The sequence below is a fragment of the Ischnura elegans genome, chromosome 5, assembly GCF_921293095.1.
Source record: "Ischnura elegans chromosome 5, ioIscEleg1.1, whole genome shotgun sequence".
Taxonomy (NCBI): domain Eukaryota; kingdom Metazoa; phylum Arthropoda; class Insecta; order Odonata; family Coenagrionidae; genus Ischnura; species Ischnura elegans.
Genome location: NC_060250.1, coordinates 115,045,535 through 115,061,710, shown reverse-complemented (window position 1 = coordinate 115,061,710; position 16,176 = coordinate 115,045,535). Strand labels below are relative to the sequence as shown.

General features: G+C 43.3%; 2 protein-coding genes across 2 annotated transcripts; one reads left to right on the top strand and one right to left on the bottom strand.

Moving 5' to 3' along the window:
- Positions 1–248: 248 nt before the first annotated feature.
- LOC124159445 (putative nuclease HARBI1) lies at positions 249–7,985 on the bottom strand. Its single transcript, XM_046535256.1, has 7 exons — positions 7,354–7,985; positions 6,852–7,088; positions 6,581–6,777; positions 5,998–6,130; positions 5,775–5,916; positions 4,808–5,194; positions 249–1,075 (listed from the first exon to the last, which is right to left on the bottom strand). Exons 2-6 carry the CDS (start codon positions 7,086–7,088, stop codon positions 4,815–4,817), a joined length of 1,089 nt encoding a protein of 362 aa, XP_046391212.1. The 5' UTR covers positions 7,354–7,985; the 3' UTR covers positions 249–1,075; positions 4,808–4,814.
- Positions 1,075–4,062, top strand: LOC124159444 (piggyBac transposable element-derived protein 3-like). Its single transcript, XM_046535255.1, has 2 exons — positions 1,075–1,528; positions 1,690–4,062. The coding sequence occupies exon 2, from the start codon at positions 1,693–1,695 to the stop codon at positions 3,481–3,483; it is 1,791 nt and encodes a 596-aa protein (XP_046391211.1). The 5' UTR covers positions 1,075–1,528; positions 1,690–1,692; the 3' UTR covers positions 3,484–4,062.
- Positions 7,986–16,176: the final 8,191 nt, after the last annotated feature.

The following is a 16,176-nucleotide window of genomic DNA, read 5'->3' as shown; positions in this document are numbered from 1 at the left end:
TAGTAGATTTAAATATGTTGACTTATTGAATAAGAAACTCATTTTATCAATGTTGTTACAATCACCCAAAGAAGACTGGTTTGAAGTGCCAGTTTGACTACAAAGAAATCAGCATTAGTGATATGAGAATATGTACTTATTCATTTCCTAATTGAGAATGAGGTTGAGGTTTTCACACAAAGTTTTCACTGATGCGATTCAGCAAAAACTTTTGTATTCAAAATGCTTTGATATTTTTTATAATGGACATCTCTAAGAAGAATGTCTAACAAGTCTTATGGTGGGAACTGGCCCAATAATGAGTATATTTTCATTTTCTCCAATGAAACTTATTGTCATATGAGGTGCATTGCAGAACGTACACTTTCTTATAGCCTGGCATTGGTGAAACCAAAATAATTCCTTATTAATGAGGAATTTGTAATGAGAAACGAATAATTCCGATTGTCTAAATGGAGGTAGGTGGATCTCATATTCAATATTGCTGGCTGTTCTAAATGAATACACTTATTATTGAAGGGCTGAAATTGCGAACTGGTGGATGGCGTGATGGGTGGAGTGGTGGGAAAAGTGTCATTTCCGGGGAAGTTTTTATCCTTCTTATTGGTGCTGTCAAATGCTGAACTGAATCAGTCAACCGGTATTTCAATACCTTTGAATATCCCAATATAGTAATAGGCCTAAGTATTGCGTAGAATAAACATGGAAAAGAATTCAATTCAAACAGTTTACCATAGTATCGAATTTACCATTGTAACCATCAAAGAAATCTGAGGCCTCATGTGTCATAAACTTTTCATTATTTCTCACAGGTTACGAGGCAATTAAGTGACGGCATTCCCGATTCCCACCCACCCATGCAACTTCCTACCCAGAGCTTATCTACCCCAACTGAGATTGAAACAGTAACTTTTCCCACCACTCCACCCATCACACCATCCACCAGTTCCCAATTTCAGCCCTTCACTTTTATCCCTCAGCCCGTCCTAGATGAAACAACACCGGCAGCATCTCCTCCACCTCCACAGACCAGCAGCCGTAAGAGGAAAAGGCCAGTTGCCCATCGTAAGTAAACCTGAAAATTAAAAGTTACATTAGAAATGCTGTTGTTGCTATTGTTAACCCTTTAACGTCAGGTGTGCCGAATTCGGCACATACCTCCAGAATCATTTTGTATCAGTAGCTAAGTGAGTTATTCCACAAAAGCCCATTGAGACGTTTTCGGCACATTCGTATCTGCCGGCTGCAGTAAGTGTCGCTACCAAGCGGGGAAAGGTAGAACTCCGACGACGATCGGAATAAGTCGAAGCAAAGCACATGGAAAAAAGTTCACTTGCTGTGTTTTTTTTTAGTTTTTGGCTTTCATAGGTAAGTTTATGTGTTTATAAAATTTATTTTGCATTCTTTATGGTTTTAATTATTGTAATATGTAATCGTGACATGTTAATGTTTCAGATTATTGGAAATTGAAGGAAGAATAAGTGTGTGACGAATTCGTCCCTCTGGGCTGTTACGGCAATACAGCAATGTAAGTCAATAAATCGCCTCTGAAACCTGATATAAAATATTTTATAAATATACTTCGTGATATTGTCGTATTTATATAATTGAGTGTAAAGAGTAGTCAAATGGCTAGTTATAACATTTATTCTTGGCATTTTTAGATATAGTATTTGTACCCTATTTCAGATAATGAATCCTGATTTTTTTTATGGGAAAAAGAGGAGGAAAGTCGTGCAATATGTCATTGTACCACCGGAGGATAGTGATGATCCTCATGCTGGTGAAAGCTCAAGCGATGAAGATGTGGAATCAGAGTCACCTGATGACTCCGAAAGTGCTTCAGATAGTTTTTCTGAAGATGAAACAACGCCAGAACTTCACCCTGTCGAGTCTGTGGGCAGAAAGGGAATAAAAAGGTTGCCAGTCTGGAAGGCCACTTGTGGTGCTGACAGTCCAAAAACGTGTCCCCTATGGCTTGGACAAATAGATCCTGCAGAATCAGTTAAGCCCCCAGTTGATTATTTTTTAGAGATATTTGATAGAGAAATTATTACCCACATTGTGGAACAGAGCAACCTCTATGCATTACAGGTCAATGTGAATAAACCTCTAAATGTTTCACCAGAAGAAATTGAGCAATTCCTTGGTTGTGTTATGTATATGTCAATTTTTAATTTTCCACGGTCTCGAATGTACTGGGGAGTACACACAAAACTTAATGAAGTATCATCAGTTATTTCACGAAATAGGTTTGAGGATATCAAGAGCAAGCTTCATTTCAATGACAACACAAATATGGTTGGAAAGGACAATCCATTGCATGATAAATTGTTTAAAATTAGACCTATATATGACCATGTGGTGAAAAAGTTTCAAGCAATTCCCCAAAGTGGAGTGTTGTGTGTAGATGAGCAAATTGTACCCTTCAAGGGGAAGTCTACATTGAAGCAGTACAACCCAAAAAAACCATACAAATGGGGATATAAAATTTTTGTGCTCTGTGATACTAAGGGTTTAGTTCACAATTTTGAACTATACACAGGTAAAATCACTCCTTTGCCTGGTGTCACGGACATAGGAGCAAGTGGTAATGTTGTCCTGAATTTAGTTTCAATTTTAGAAAGCAACAAAAACTTTACATTATATTTTGACAATTGGTTCACCTCGTTGGCGCTTCTGACAGAATTACACAAAAAAGGAGTATATTCTCTGGGGACAGTTAGATGCAATAGAATTCCAGGGTGTAATCTTTTGCCTGACAAGGAACTGAAGAAAAGAGGCAGGGGCTCAATCGATGAAAAGGAAGCCACTGTGGATGGAGTAAGTGTCAGGGTCGTGAAGTGGTTTGATAACCGACCAGTTACATTGATGGGTACATTTGGTGGTGCTCATCCGATGGGAACTGTACAACGATGGGACAAGAAGGGCAAGGGAAAAGTTGAAGTTCAGTGTCCCAGAATGGTAAAAATGTATAATGATTGTATGGGTGGCGTAGATTTATGCGATGCAAATCTGTCAAGATACAGAATATTTCTCAAGTCGAGGAAATATTACCATAGACTATTTTTTCATTTTGTTGACTTGGCAGTGGTGAATAGTTGGTCTCTTTACCGGAGAGACTGTGACTCTTTGGGCATTTCCAAGAAAAAGCAAAATGATTTGCTGGAATTCAAGATGAGAATAGCAGAGGCTCTAACAAAACGAGGAAAAGACATTCTTTTGAAAAAGAGGGGCAGGAAATCACATGACAGCGTGGATGCAAAATTTGAAGCAAAGAGAAAGAGAGGACCAGCCAATCCAATACCAGAAACAACTTGCCGAGTTGATGGTGTTGGCCATTGGCCACAGGTAAAAGATGTCAGGCAGAGGTGCAAAAACCCTGGTTGTTCAGGGAAAACTGTGTTTCTTTGTACTAAATGCGATGTACACTTGTGCTTGAACAAGAATTCAAATTGTTTTATTAAATTTCATGAAAAATAACTTGGTTCATTGTTATTTTTACCAACCATCTACTGCAGTTCTTCAAATACTTCCCCATTGATTTTTATATTTTGCTGAAATGACAACAGAAATTAGTGCATCCATTTTAGAATAAGTGTTTGATTATGATGTGTAACTCTCTCCAAATTTATTTCACTAAGTAATCAAATGCCATCAGGCATATTATTATGGATACATTGTTGTTTACTTTTTGAAAAAATATCCGCTTTCCTCCTCACATATTACTTATTATGCTGCCAGCTGATATTTGACTGTAATAATGTTATTGATGATTTACACATTGTGCATTGAAATGAATTATAGGTAAAATTTGACCAAGGATATTCCCATGTTTTGTTAGTAAGACTAATTGTTGTAAAGAGGCAGTTAATGAGGAATTATGTCTTTTTAATCTAAAAATGTATGACGGGTTGCCTACTTACTGTTGAAGCCTAACTGTTACGGGAATGCCCAATGTACCGAATTTGGCACATACCTCAATTTTTATCAATTTTGACAAAAAAGTTTAAAAAATGGGTAGGTGTGCTTCCTATGGTCTCCCTTAATTAAGATTTGGAAGGAAAAAATTTTTTCCTTGGGTAAAAAAATTGTTGACCATAAAGGGTTAACTGGTAATAGTTCAGAATAACACATGAATTTTTACTTTTGGAGAGGGAAAAATTTAAGCTACTCCGTAAAATGTAAAATCACTCTTAGATGCATTAATGAAGGAATATTTGCACTAGGATACTACTCTGAATTATGATTAGAATGAATAAGATGCCTAAATAGATCAACCAGCAACATCAACCTTTATGATTAATTATTGATATCTATTATATATTATATTGTACCCATTATAACATAGGAAAGCTTACTCGAGGAGGGTTGAATAGTGGGAAAGTGAAATACCAGTGAGCATGTAGGCAATGCATATTGCCAATCTTTTGAATCATCTACTTTTACTCCAGCAAGTAATCAAAGACTTTCTTTTAATCAAATAATCTTTCAATTAGAAGGGGCATTTGCTAAACCTAATCTAAACCTGACCTAGATGAATATAATTCATGAGTTCAAACAATTTATGTAGTAGAAAAGAAATAAGTTCATTCATCAATATTTTCTGGTGCAATTTCCATTGCAGATACCCCACCAGACCAGTATAAGGAGAGACTGGTGAAAGCAGCGGAAGAGAGGGCTGCCGCTGCAACATCCATGGCGGAAACATTCAAGGAGACTGCTCAAGTTTTGTGTGAAACTTTGAGGGAGGTGAAGACAGAGTAAGTTAGTGGTAAAAACAAGCACATTATTTTGAAACACATACCCATAATTTATCTTCGCAAACGGAGAATAATGGACTCCCTCACATTCCTTGCTTCTCCCAATAATGCCCTAGGATGGGCAATAAAAGGCTCTGGTGGGTTGTTTGGCATTTGCCCATTATCCTCTTCTTCCTCCGGTATGGGCAAACCATGCCCCATACACATATTGTGGAGTATTGCGCATGCATTTATTATCCTTCCCACTTTGGCGGGAGCATACTCAAGTGTGCGGTGAAGGCATCTAAACCTTGACTTCAACACACCAAAGCACCGCTCCACAGCACTCCTAGCCCGCACATGAAGCTTAGTATAATTTTCCTCTGGTGAACCTTCCACAGCATCCAGTATGGGTGTTTGCAACCAAGGCTGGTGTGGATAGCCTGAGTCACCTGAACAAGCATATCATGTAATTAAACTGGAGCTGCCCAATAAGCAAAATTTGATAATATTAACTGCCCCCTTAGGGATGAGGTGTAAAAAATGGAATGTAATTAAATGCAGCAGTATTTTCCACAATATATCATTTCACATAATATTTTCAGGCATTTACACAGCTATCTTCAATAGTGTGCTTTGTGAATTATGATGGGCCAAAATTTTGGCCCATCATTCAGCCTTAAGGCGGAATCTCATGTTGAAAAATGCAATGCGGTGAACAGTACCATTTTTCCAGGTGTATTTTTCTCCATTTAAACACAAATTTCTATTTTAAATCACTGTTTTAACATTATATTTTGCAACTTCAACTGCATTCCAATCTAAATTCTCCTTCCCAAATTCCTTTTTTTTACTTTTCCCGCTTGGTTTGAGTCATAAAACCATTTTTAACGTACTCTTCAGAACATGCAATAGTTACAACTTACAATTAGCTATCAATCTTATCTTGCTCAGGCATTTTCTTCAATAGTTATTCAATTTATGGGTTTCTATTGGAATGAGATTTAATAATTTGACATGAATCATAACTACCTAGTAACCAGCACCTCTCGCCACTTTCCCACACTGTCCTCATTTCTCTGCACACCTCAGAATTCCTCCAAATAAAAGAATCATGTGTGCTGCCAGGATACCTAGCCACACAGTTTAAAATTCTTAGCCTGCTATCACACACCTAGAAAATGCAGTATAACACGGAAAAATGAATTGAATGTCCATATAAATAAATTATTTTCACCTATTCAACAATACTTACCATTTGAGCATTGAGGGAATGGTATGATTTTCTATTAACATACAAATTTTCCCTCTCTGATGGTGCTCTTATGGCCACGTGTGTGCCATCAACAAATCCCAGCACACCAGGAAATCCTGTTGCTTGGTAATTCCTGTTGTGAAGCAGAAATCTTTGGCATTAAAATCAATATATTTTTCATTTCAGATTTATAACGTATTTGAGGAGGCAGACGTAATGGTGAATAATTTTTTATATGTATTTTAAATAAAATACTTCTACCCCTGGAAGATGCTGTGTTATTTCTTTACATTTATAAAACCTTGAACTTGTGGATTTTGTTGAAAAGAACTGGGTAAGGTGGAATTTTCATCAGCAATTGCTAGGTGCAGAAGATGCCTAAAGAAAAGAGTGTAGCAGTAAAGACTGACACCAAGTCAAAGGTTCCCGTATCCAAAATTAATGAAAATTTATGTTGCTATTAAATCCATCAATAACTACTTAGAATGGAAATGTAAGGGACATTCAAGTTAAGGGCAAATGCATCTTTGTGTTTCAAAGTATTCTTTTATGTATGCTGTGAGAGAAATCGACAATGGCTTACTCCTGTATGGCCTGCCGTCTTTCATTGCGTGTCTGTGGAAAATGAACCCAACGTGTCAGCACTTGAGGAGAGTTCATCGCCTCAGTCACTTCTTCAATTGCACGGCTGACAGCAGCTTGGCTGAGGCCCAGGTGGCAGTCACTCCCAGCAGACTTTTGGTAGCTGCCTTGCCCAAAAAAATGTAGAGCACATAGGACCTAGGAGCATTTCAGAAAATATATCATTTTGTAATAACAAGAGGCTTGCTGTGCTCATTTATGTGTATTCTCACCTTTAATTTGGTAGGTATTGATGTGCTTCTCTCAGCCTGGTGCATATGCGGCTCCAGCTCTTCAACAAGCTCGGTTGTCAGAGCCTTATTAAGCCGGTAAAGCCCTTGATAAGCAGCATCAGGCATGAGGTATGGGTCGCTTAATTCACGGAGCCGGCGCAACCTTGTCCTGTTGACTTGCCTCAACTCCCTTCTTCTCCTCTCTCTGATTAACCTCAACGCCTGTATTTCGTTCATCTAAAAATGATTTACGTCATTTAATTGCATTATGTTTGTTAATAGAATTGAGATACTTGTGATTTCATTTAACGTTGTGAAGATCTGCAGACGACGTAAGAGAATATCAAAACCCACAAGCTTTTCAAATGTTGTCAAGGAAAGATCAGATGATGAGAGTACTGGAGCCAAATGTGACAAACAGTGACAGTCATACGCCAGGAATTCCCGCAGGAAACGAACTTTCTCAAACAATCAATCATAACTTGTCAAAGATTGCACTTACCTCGCAAGATGTTCCGAGTACGAGGTACTACTAAAACAAAAATCAAGGTCCAAACGGTGCGGGGTCAAAGCGTTAATCTAATCCAAAAATCGAGGTCCAAACGGTGCGAGGTCAAAGCGTTAAGCAAATACTTGCCTAAAAACGTCAGTAAGTAGCGATTCCGAAAAAGAGTAAGTCCAAGAGGTCAGTCAAAATAAGAAAGCAGTAATCCAAAATCTAGCAGGTCGAAATCCAAACACAACGTCAAATTCGTAACAACTGACTCCAAAACAAATTGATTAAGTAAAGTTAATGCATTGTTGAAAAGCGTTAATGCCTTTATAAATGCATTTATTTATTTATTTCAACGGATAACACCATTTCCCAAATTGGAACTTATTAAGAAAGTTACTACAACTTGAACAATGATAGGCATTGACTTCTTCGGTTCAACTGCAACTTTATTTGATTCCAAACTTCGTACATAATCATCTATTTACCATTGTATTTGGTACACATACCGTGCCAGTATTGCAAATGATTTGAGATTTCTTACCAGCTTCTACAGCATCACTTTACCGGTAAAAATATTCCATAACTTACCAGCTGGCATATCACTTTCCGTTTCCGAGAAACGGAAAGTCACTTTCCGACACCCTCCGTCATTTCGGCCGCTCTCGGACGAGTTCCCGTGACGGAAAGTTCGGATAGACCTTAGTGAATAGCTCATTCCGTAATGATGACGTCTTTCCGAGAACCAACCACGAACTATCCGAGAGATTGTCTTAGTGGATAGGGCCCCTGGCGTACGCTTGGAAGGAGCCGCCAAGCTCCCCAGCCGCCAGGAGCCGATTGACCGAGCTGGGCTCTTCTCGGCCGCCCGTTTTTCGGGGAATCAGGGCCGAAGTGGGGTGTTGAACTCCGGCCCATACCGGGTTTCCGACGCCCAGCTGGGTGCCGGAGAACTCACCCACCAGGATCCCCTTCTACCCCTTGTACAAGTCTCCACGCACGGCAAACACGTGGGTGAATCTGGACGCCAGATGTTTCGGCTACTCAGCACAGCAGTCACATGCTGTCTGGACGCTATCCTAGCGTACGAAGGGTTTTTTGACGAGGTTGTCTCCCCGGTGGGCTCGGGTCCGTGGGGGCGCGACTCCCCAAAAGAAGAGATTACTCTCTTCCCCCCGTGCGGGGTTCATCTTTTGTTGTTGGAATTTTTCATGGGTATGAGACCCCAGTCATGTGCCGGATATTTGGAAGAATACGTGGAATAAGTGAAATCAGTAATCAACTTCATATCCCAGATAAAGAGCCACACCGGGTATTCTAGCCGTGGGAAACGTAATATAGAGTATGAATACATTTCAAACCGTGTTGTGTTTGATGAAATCAACTTTCCTCCTCGCAAAGATGAAAGTTTTTCAAGGAAAAAAGATGACAGCCACCATTTAGGGCATTCTCCCTCGGAGAAATTCCCAGGAATGAGAATGGTGACTACGTTGCCATTTGGTATGCTTGGTGGTGATGAGAAAGATTTTGATTGCTTCACAAGAGGAAATTTGAAGGTACGACTGCTTAGGCAAAAAATTCTGCCGTAAGTGTTGCATTGGAAAGGATCAGAAGCCACGAGAAGTTCCGATAGAGGGCCACAAAATTTAGTATATTTCTGTTATACCTGGGACCGTTTGTTCTTCACGAAATCGAGGCAAGGGATGTGATGAAGCATTTTATGGCTCTCCATTATTCCGTGGGGTCACTACTCCCCAAAGGAAGAGATTACCTTCTTCCCCCCCGGGCGGGGCAAAGACATGAATGCGGCTCGTTTTACTTGGTGGTTTGAAGAACTTCTGAGGAGGTAGCACCAGCCGTAATTTTTTTGTAATTGATAATGCTTACTAACACTTAAAAATCTCCAATAAAATTCCCAACACATCGTACTGGAAAACGCAAATTCAATCCTGATTACGAAAGGAAAAAATAACTATTTAGTGACAGCAACACAATGAAAGAACTACTCGATATGGTGAAAGGCTACGCGGTGAAAAATAAAATCACGCCATAGTATCAGTTAGTTGATTTAGCTCTTTCAATGGGTCATTGGTAGTGGTACGCCTTCCTCCCTACCACTGCAAAAATAATCCGATGGAATCAATATGGGCGCAAGTGAAGAGTTCGCACAGAGGAACTACTTTTAAAATGATTGATGTTGAGGGAACAAATGAAGACTAAAAGCTAGTGCTAAGCGTACCAAGAAGTATCTGCCAAAACCTGCTTTCCCGGAACAATAATACCGCTTAGATTTAGACCTAAGCCACCAAAACATGAGCGGTATGCAGTGGGATTTACATCATTAACATTTTATGCTAGAATGTAATTTTTTATGCTGTTGACCATGTATTGTTTAGCAACCTTTCTCATTAGAATCGACTCTCGTGAGGTTAACTTGATTACTTTTCCGGTGTCTAAATTCAGCTGTTAGTCTCGATTTTTTAATTGGTTGGTGAATACGTTGTATCTTTTTAAAAATATGTTTGCGCAATCATTGATACGTGCCGATGAGGATAATCTTCTCAACCGCAACGAATATTGGAATCACTGTAAATTTAGAGTCGATATCTTTTGTAGTTACTCGTCCACAGAATTTCTATGTTAAAGACCGGAGCGCCGGCAAGGCTTTACGTTCGCTTTCAGCAATTCTTTCAGGTCGCCAATTGCAAAAAATGTTTGTACCCGGCGCGCACTGAGACTAAAACTGGTTTACGGAATATGACACCGGTAGACAATTGGAGTGACTCTACCATGGGCTACTAGGGTCAGGGAAACTATAGAACACAGAAACTCTGTTAGCACTATGGTTCCTCGCACAGTGAAAACGTTATTACCATGGGTTACGTAGGCTCCCCAAAATACAGCACCGAGAATATTGAACTCGAAGAAAGCACAGTCTCATCCTCTCTAAACATAAGTACTCAATTGTAATTATCTCCCTTCAGATTATCTTCCCTTTTCATTCACTTTATTAATGCAGCTAAATTTTGGTGTTTAAATTGATAATCTTCTTCTTCTTCTTCTTCTTCTTCCTAGCGTTTGTCCCGCGCTATTGCAGGGTCCGCTTTTCTGCAAAGCCTTCTCCACTTGGCTCGATCCAGGGCGTCTACTGACGTGGCGTTGATGGTCTTCATGTCCGCCTTAATTTTGTCGAGCCAGCGCATCTTTGGTCGTCCTCGTGGTCGGCGTCCTTCAGTACTCAGCCGCATTGCTGTTTTGGCCACGGAGTTCTCATCACTACGCACCACATGCCCATACCACCGCAGTCGAGCCTCCCGCATCTTGTCTGTGATCGATGCAACTCCCATTCTTTTCCGAATGTCTTCATTCCTGATGTGATCCAGGCGGGAGATGCCTAGGATCCATCGCAGCATCCTCATTTCCATGACATGCATGGCCTGTTCTTGATTTGCTGTGGCTGGCCAACATTCTGCTCCATATAGGGCCACTGGGCGGACTACGGTCTTGTATACTTTGGCCCTGAATCGTTCAGGCATTCGACGGTCGCACAATACGCCAGTCACTTGGCGCCATTTCAGCCATGTTGCATTGATTCGAGCTCGTGTGTTGGCGGTTGTGCTTCCATCGTTGCTGATGACAGAGCCCAAATATTTAAACTTCTCGACCTTTTCAAGGTCGTCGCCGTCGATGCTGATCGTGCCATCGGTTTGAGGCCCACACTCCATGTACTCAGTCTTCTTGATGTTTAATCGCAACCCATATTTGTCGAGTCGTACCTTCCATAGTAGAGTTCGCTGCTGTAATTCGGGTCTGGTGGTGCTGGCAAGGAAGACATCATCGGCGAACAGTAGTGACCAAGGATGCGATTCTTGGAGACAGGCCGTGATTGTGTCCATGCACAGGATGAAAAGGAGCGGAGAGAGGGCCGATCCTTGGTGGACGCCAACAGTGATTGGGAAAGGCGGTGATATTCCTGATGGGCAACGGACGGAGCTGGTGACGTTGGTGTAGAGAAGCTTCACCCATGACACGTAGACTTCAGGGACGTCGTGAGATCTGAGGGCATGCCAGATAAGGTCGTGTGGCACGCGATCGAAGGCCTTCTCCAGATCAAGGAAAGACATATGCACTGGCTTGTTCTTCTCTCGGTGCCTCTCCAAGAGCAGTCTAGCTGCGTGTATTGCATCTGTTGTGCCAGTCCCCTTTACAAATCCACACTGGTTGGGTGTGATGTGAACAATGTGTCTGAGCCTAGCATCAATCACTCTTTCGAATATTTTCATGGCGTGGCATAAAAGCCGGATCGGGCGGTAGTTAGAGCATTCTGCGACGTCGCCTTTACCCTTCCAGATGGGCACAGTTATGCTGGTCCGCCAGGAGTCGGGAACTTCGTTGTCAACGATGATGTTGTTAAATAACTCGGCGAGGATGACAACGCCGTTGCGGCCAAGTAGCTTCCACACTTCCGCTGGAATGTCGTCAGGGCCCGTTGCCTTTCCATTCTTCATCTCCTTGATAGCGGCGGCTACCTCAGCTTCACTGATGTGTTGCACAGGTCCGGATATAGGGTCCGCGCTAATGATCGGTGGGTGGGGAAATTCTGTGTTACAGATGGCCGAGAAGTGTTCTCTCCAGCGCCGAAGGATGGCAGGTGGGTCTCGTAGTATCTGGTGATCGTCGTTTTTGATGCATTTGGCCTGGCTAAAATCCTGAGTTGCTCGATGTCGGGAGTTGACAAGGCGGTAGATCTTATTTTCACCTCCAGGTGTATCTAAGTCGGCGTACAGCTGGTCGTAGTGTGCTGTCTTTGCTTTAGCAACTGCTCGTTTCGCGGCAGATTTCTTTGTGCGGTATTGTTCATAGTCCACAATATGGTTTGTCTCGCGCCACTTCTTGAAGGCCATCTTCTTTTCTTTGACGATGCGTTGCACGTCTTCATTCCACCACCATACCTGCTTATCGATAAAGCGTGTTCCTGGTTTCGTTCGCCCAAGGACCTCACAGGCGGCCTCTTGGATCTGGTTCGCTACACTGCGCCATAGGTCAGCCACGGGGCCTCGCCCCCGCACTCCCGGGGCGTCTGATCCCTCATCGCGAGGGGAGGCGCACCCAGAGCGCACACGTTGGGACCCGAAAGATGGTGAACTATGCCTGGCCAGGACGAAGTCAGGGGAAACCCTGATGGAGGTCCGTAGCGATTCTGACGTGCAAATCGATCGTCGGAGCTGGGTATAGGGGCGAAAGACTAATCGAACCATCTAGTAGCTGGTTCCCTCCGAAGTTTCCCTCAGGATAGCTTGCGCTCGGAGTCGAGTCTCATCCGGTAAAGCGAATGATTAGAGGCCTTGGGGCCGAAACGGCTTCAACCTATTCTCAAACTTTAAATGGGTGAGAGCTCCGGCTTGCTCGATTAACGAAGCCGGAGGCTGGATCGGAGTGCCTAGTGGGCCACTTTTGGTAAGCAGAACTGGCGCTGTGGGATGAACCAAACGACGGGTTAAGGCGCCCGAATCGACGCTCATGGGAAACCATGAAAGGTGTTGGTTGCTTAAGACAGCAGGACGGTGGCCATGGAAGTCGGAATCCGCTAAGGAGTGTGTAATAACTCACCTGCCGAAGCAACTAGCCCTGAAAATGGATGGCGCTGAAGCGTCGTGCCTATACCCGGCCGTCGCGGCGGGGCGGATTCGTTCCGTTCGATGCTGCGACGAGTAGGAGGGTCGCGGCGGCGTGCGCAGAAGGGTCTGGGCTCGAGCCTGCCTGGAGCCGCCGCCGGTGCAGATCTTGGTGGTAGTAGCAAATACTCCAGCGAGGCCCTGGAGGACTGATGTGGAGAAGGGTTTCGTGTGAACAGCCGTTGCACACGAGTCAGTCGATCCTAAGCCCTAGGAGAAACAACAACAAGACCCAGGTGTGGACAGGGGCAACTCCATCTCTCCCACAGATGATAGGTCCAATATACAGGATATAATAGAAACAATAGCAGACGTTCATCAACCTATGCACCAAGCGCCTGAAGACCATCCGCATTACCCTAATATTCCTCAAAACGCAGAGACATATTCTGTCACACAGGCAACCATAACCGAACTGGACTCTGAGGCAACAACCTACACTGCCCTGACCAATGGGGCCTTAAACACATGGGCGGGCGATTTGTGGGACCACTTAATAAACCCACCAGACAATCTCACATCACAGCATTTCATCAAGTGCCTAAGTCGCATATCGTCAAATCAGATGAAAATAATCGGTTATAAGATAGCAACTCAAAATCTTCAATTGGCTCGGTTACTGAAGAATGGTGCTCCACCAAGGGAACTTGAGGCCTTCCTTAATAAGGAGAGAGTCATCACAGGGGAGTCTCCTGCTGGGCATGCTTCACTGCGTGCAGCGTACACTGCATCACATGTAATGACACAGTCCTGTTTAGCCACTCAAGATATCTACAGATCAACTGCTGAGGTTATACGGACAAATTTCCAGGAATGCCACCAAGTTGCAGAAGCCACATTGAACCAGGTAACTACTAGTATGAAGATAGCCTGTACAGAATTGGAGGCAATAAAGAATAAGGTAACTTCCTTGGTATCCTCCAACCCCAGGGGTCTTATGCACGGAGTGGGGACTCCTGAGCCCAGCCGAGCAAGCGGACATGGCGCATCCACACCACACAGGACATCCCATGGTGCCCAATCTATAGCTCCGTCCACCTCTAGTATATCTCAGCCAGGGCCTAGTAAGGAGCCTGCCAGGAGCCGTTTGTCCTCTCTGGCGTCCCGAGTGTAACCCATCCCCTCTATGGTTACTTTTATATAACAGTCTTCAGAATCTCTGAGGCCACAGATGGAGCCTCCGTGACAGTGTGTCCAAGCAGACAAGCAATCACCACTGTGTCTATTTTTTAATGCTTTTATGGTGTTTAAATTGATAATGATGTCTATAATTCAGGTGAGGATCGCAAAACAGCTTTCCTGGAGTTTGGATTTTGACATCCTTGAGGAAATCGAGCAAGTAAGCCAATACACTCCTGGCGGTACTATCGCGTGCTTATTTTCTCTGAAAAAAATAGGCCAAAAAAATTCAAAGTACCGCCACTTCTTTATCATATTAGTTATATGAGGGTTGTTTTTTAAGTAAGGGCCGTTGGCGCGTATAGTCCTGTAGTTCGCGCGGACGCCGCAACAGGCCGCCGCGCCACTTACCGGCATCCTTTGCGGACACACTGGTGCCAGTTGCAGCTCAGTAGCTAACGTGTACGCATCGCTGTACTCCTTTAAAATGTTTAAGATTACTGAATCGCCCGCCGCGTGTGAGATACGGTCAGTGATACGTTTTTTAACTGCGAGAAACCTAGCAGCTGCAGACATTCATCGTCAGTTAACAGAAGTTTAAATGCAATGAGTGAAGGTAAAGTGCGTAAATGGGTTAGAGAGTTTAAAAATTGCCGTGAAAACGTCCATGACGAAGAACGCTCAGGCCGGCCCTCTGTGATCACTGGTGATTTGGTGGCTGCAGTCGAAACAAAGATTCGTGAGGACAGAAGGTTCACAATATCCACTCCTTCTTTGGACATTTCCCAAGTTTCAAGATCGGTTTTGTACAAAATTGTGTCTGAAAACCTACACTTTAAGAAATTGTGTTCTCGGTGGGTACCCAGACTCACAGAGGACCACAAAGGGAAGATATTTGCCACTTCATTGGACTTTTTGACTCGTTACCATGAAGAAGGGGATGACATGTTGAGTCAAATCGTTACCGGAGATGAAACATGGGTATCCCATATCACTCCCGAAATCAAGCAACAATCAATAGAATGGCGACACACAACCTTACCCGTCAAGGTCAAAGCCAAACAGACGCTGTCAAACCGCAAGGGACCGGCGCGGTGTTTTGCTAGTGGACTTAATGCCACGAAGAACGACAATTAATTCAGATGCCTACTGTGCAACTCTAAAGAATCTCCGAAGAGCAATTCAAAACAAAAGGCGCGGCATGCTGACAAAAGGAGTTTTGCTCTTCCACGATAACGCTAGGCCTCACACCTCTGAAAAGACTCGGGACTTGATCGATTCCTTTGGCTGGTAAGTTTTGGACCATGCACTATACAGCCCCGACCTCACTCCTAGCGATTTCCATCTTTTCCGGTACCTTAAACACCAACTTGGCGGCCCGCCAGCGTCAGCGTCGCCATTGAAGCGCTGCCCACCAATGGCGGGCAGCGCTTCAATGACGACGATGAAGTGAAAGCGGCCTGTCAGAGCAGGCGGCCGAATTGTTTGACGAGGGTTTTATAAACTTAGTTGGTAGTAGGTTTCGGGTTACGGGTGCGTCGACAGCTAAGGTCATCAGCACCACGCGCAATCAAATTGCGACATAAGCATATACTATATTTTCAGTTTAGTGCGGCACTGTTGACAATATTGATGTAAACTTCGAGGCAATCAAATCGAATTGACAAGACCAGTTTTCTTAACGAATTCTATGACGCGGCATAGGTGGCCAGGGTCATCGCCCAGAATACATTCTAGGTTGCCCCTGACGCCTGTCCGGTCTCGCGTAAGCTGATGCTCATCACACTCCGTCAAGAGGTGTCTCACAGTCAGGGGACAGCCACAATAGCCACATCGAGGTGGGATCTTCTCTTCGGTGAAGAGATAGGAATGTGTCAGGGCGGAACAACCGATTCTCAGTCTAGTAATGATGACTTCCTCCCTACGATTCCTCCCAACAGAAGAGGGCCACATTGACGTAACCGGTTTGATCATTCTTAGTTTGTTATTCGTTACGTTCGTCCATACCTCACTCCACTGCCGTAGAACTATTCTGCGC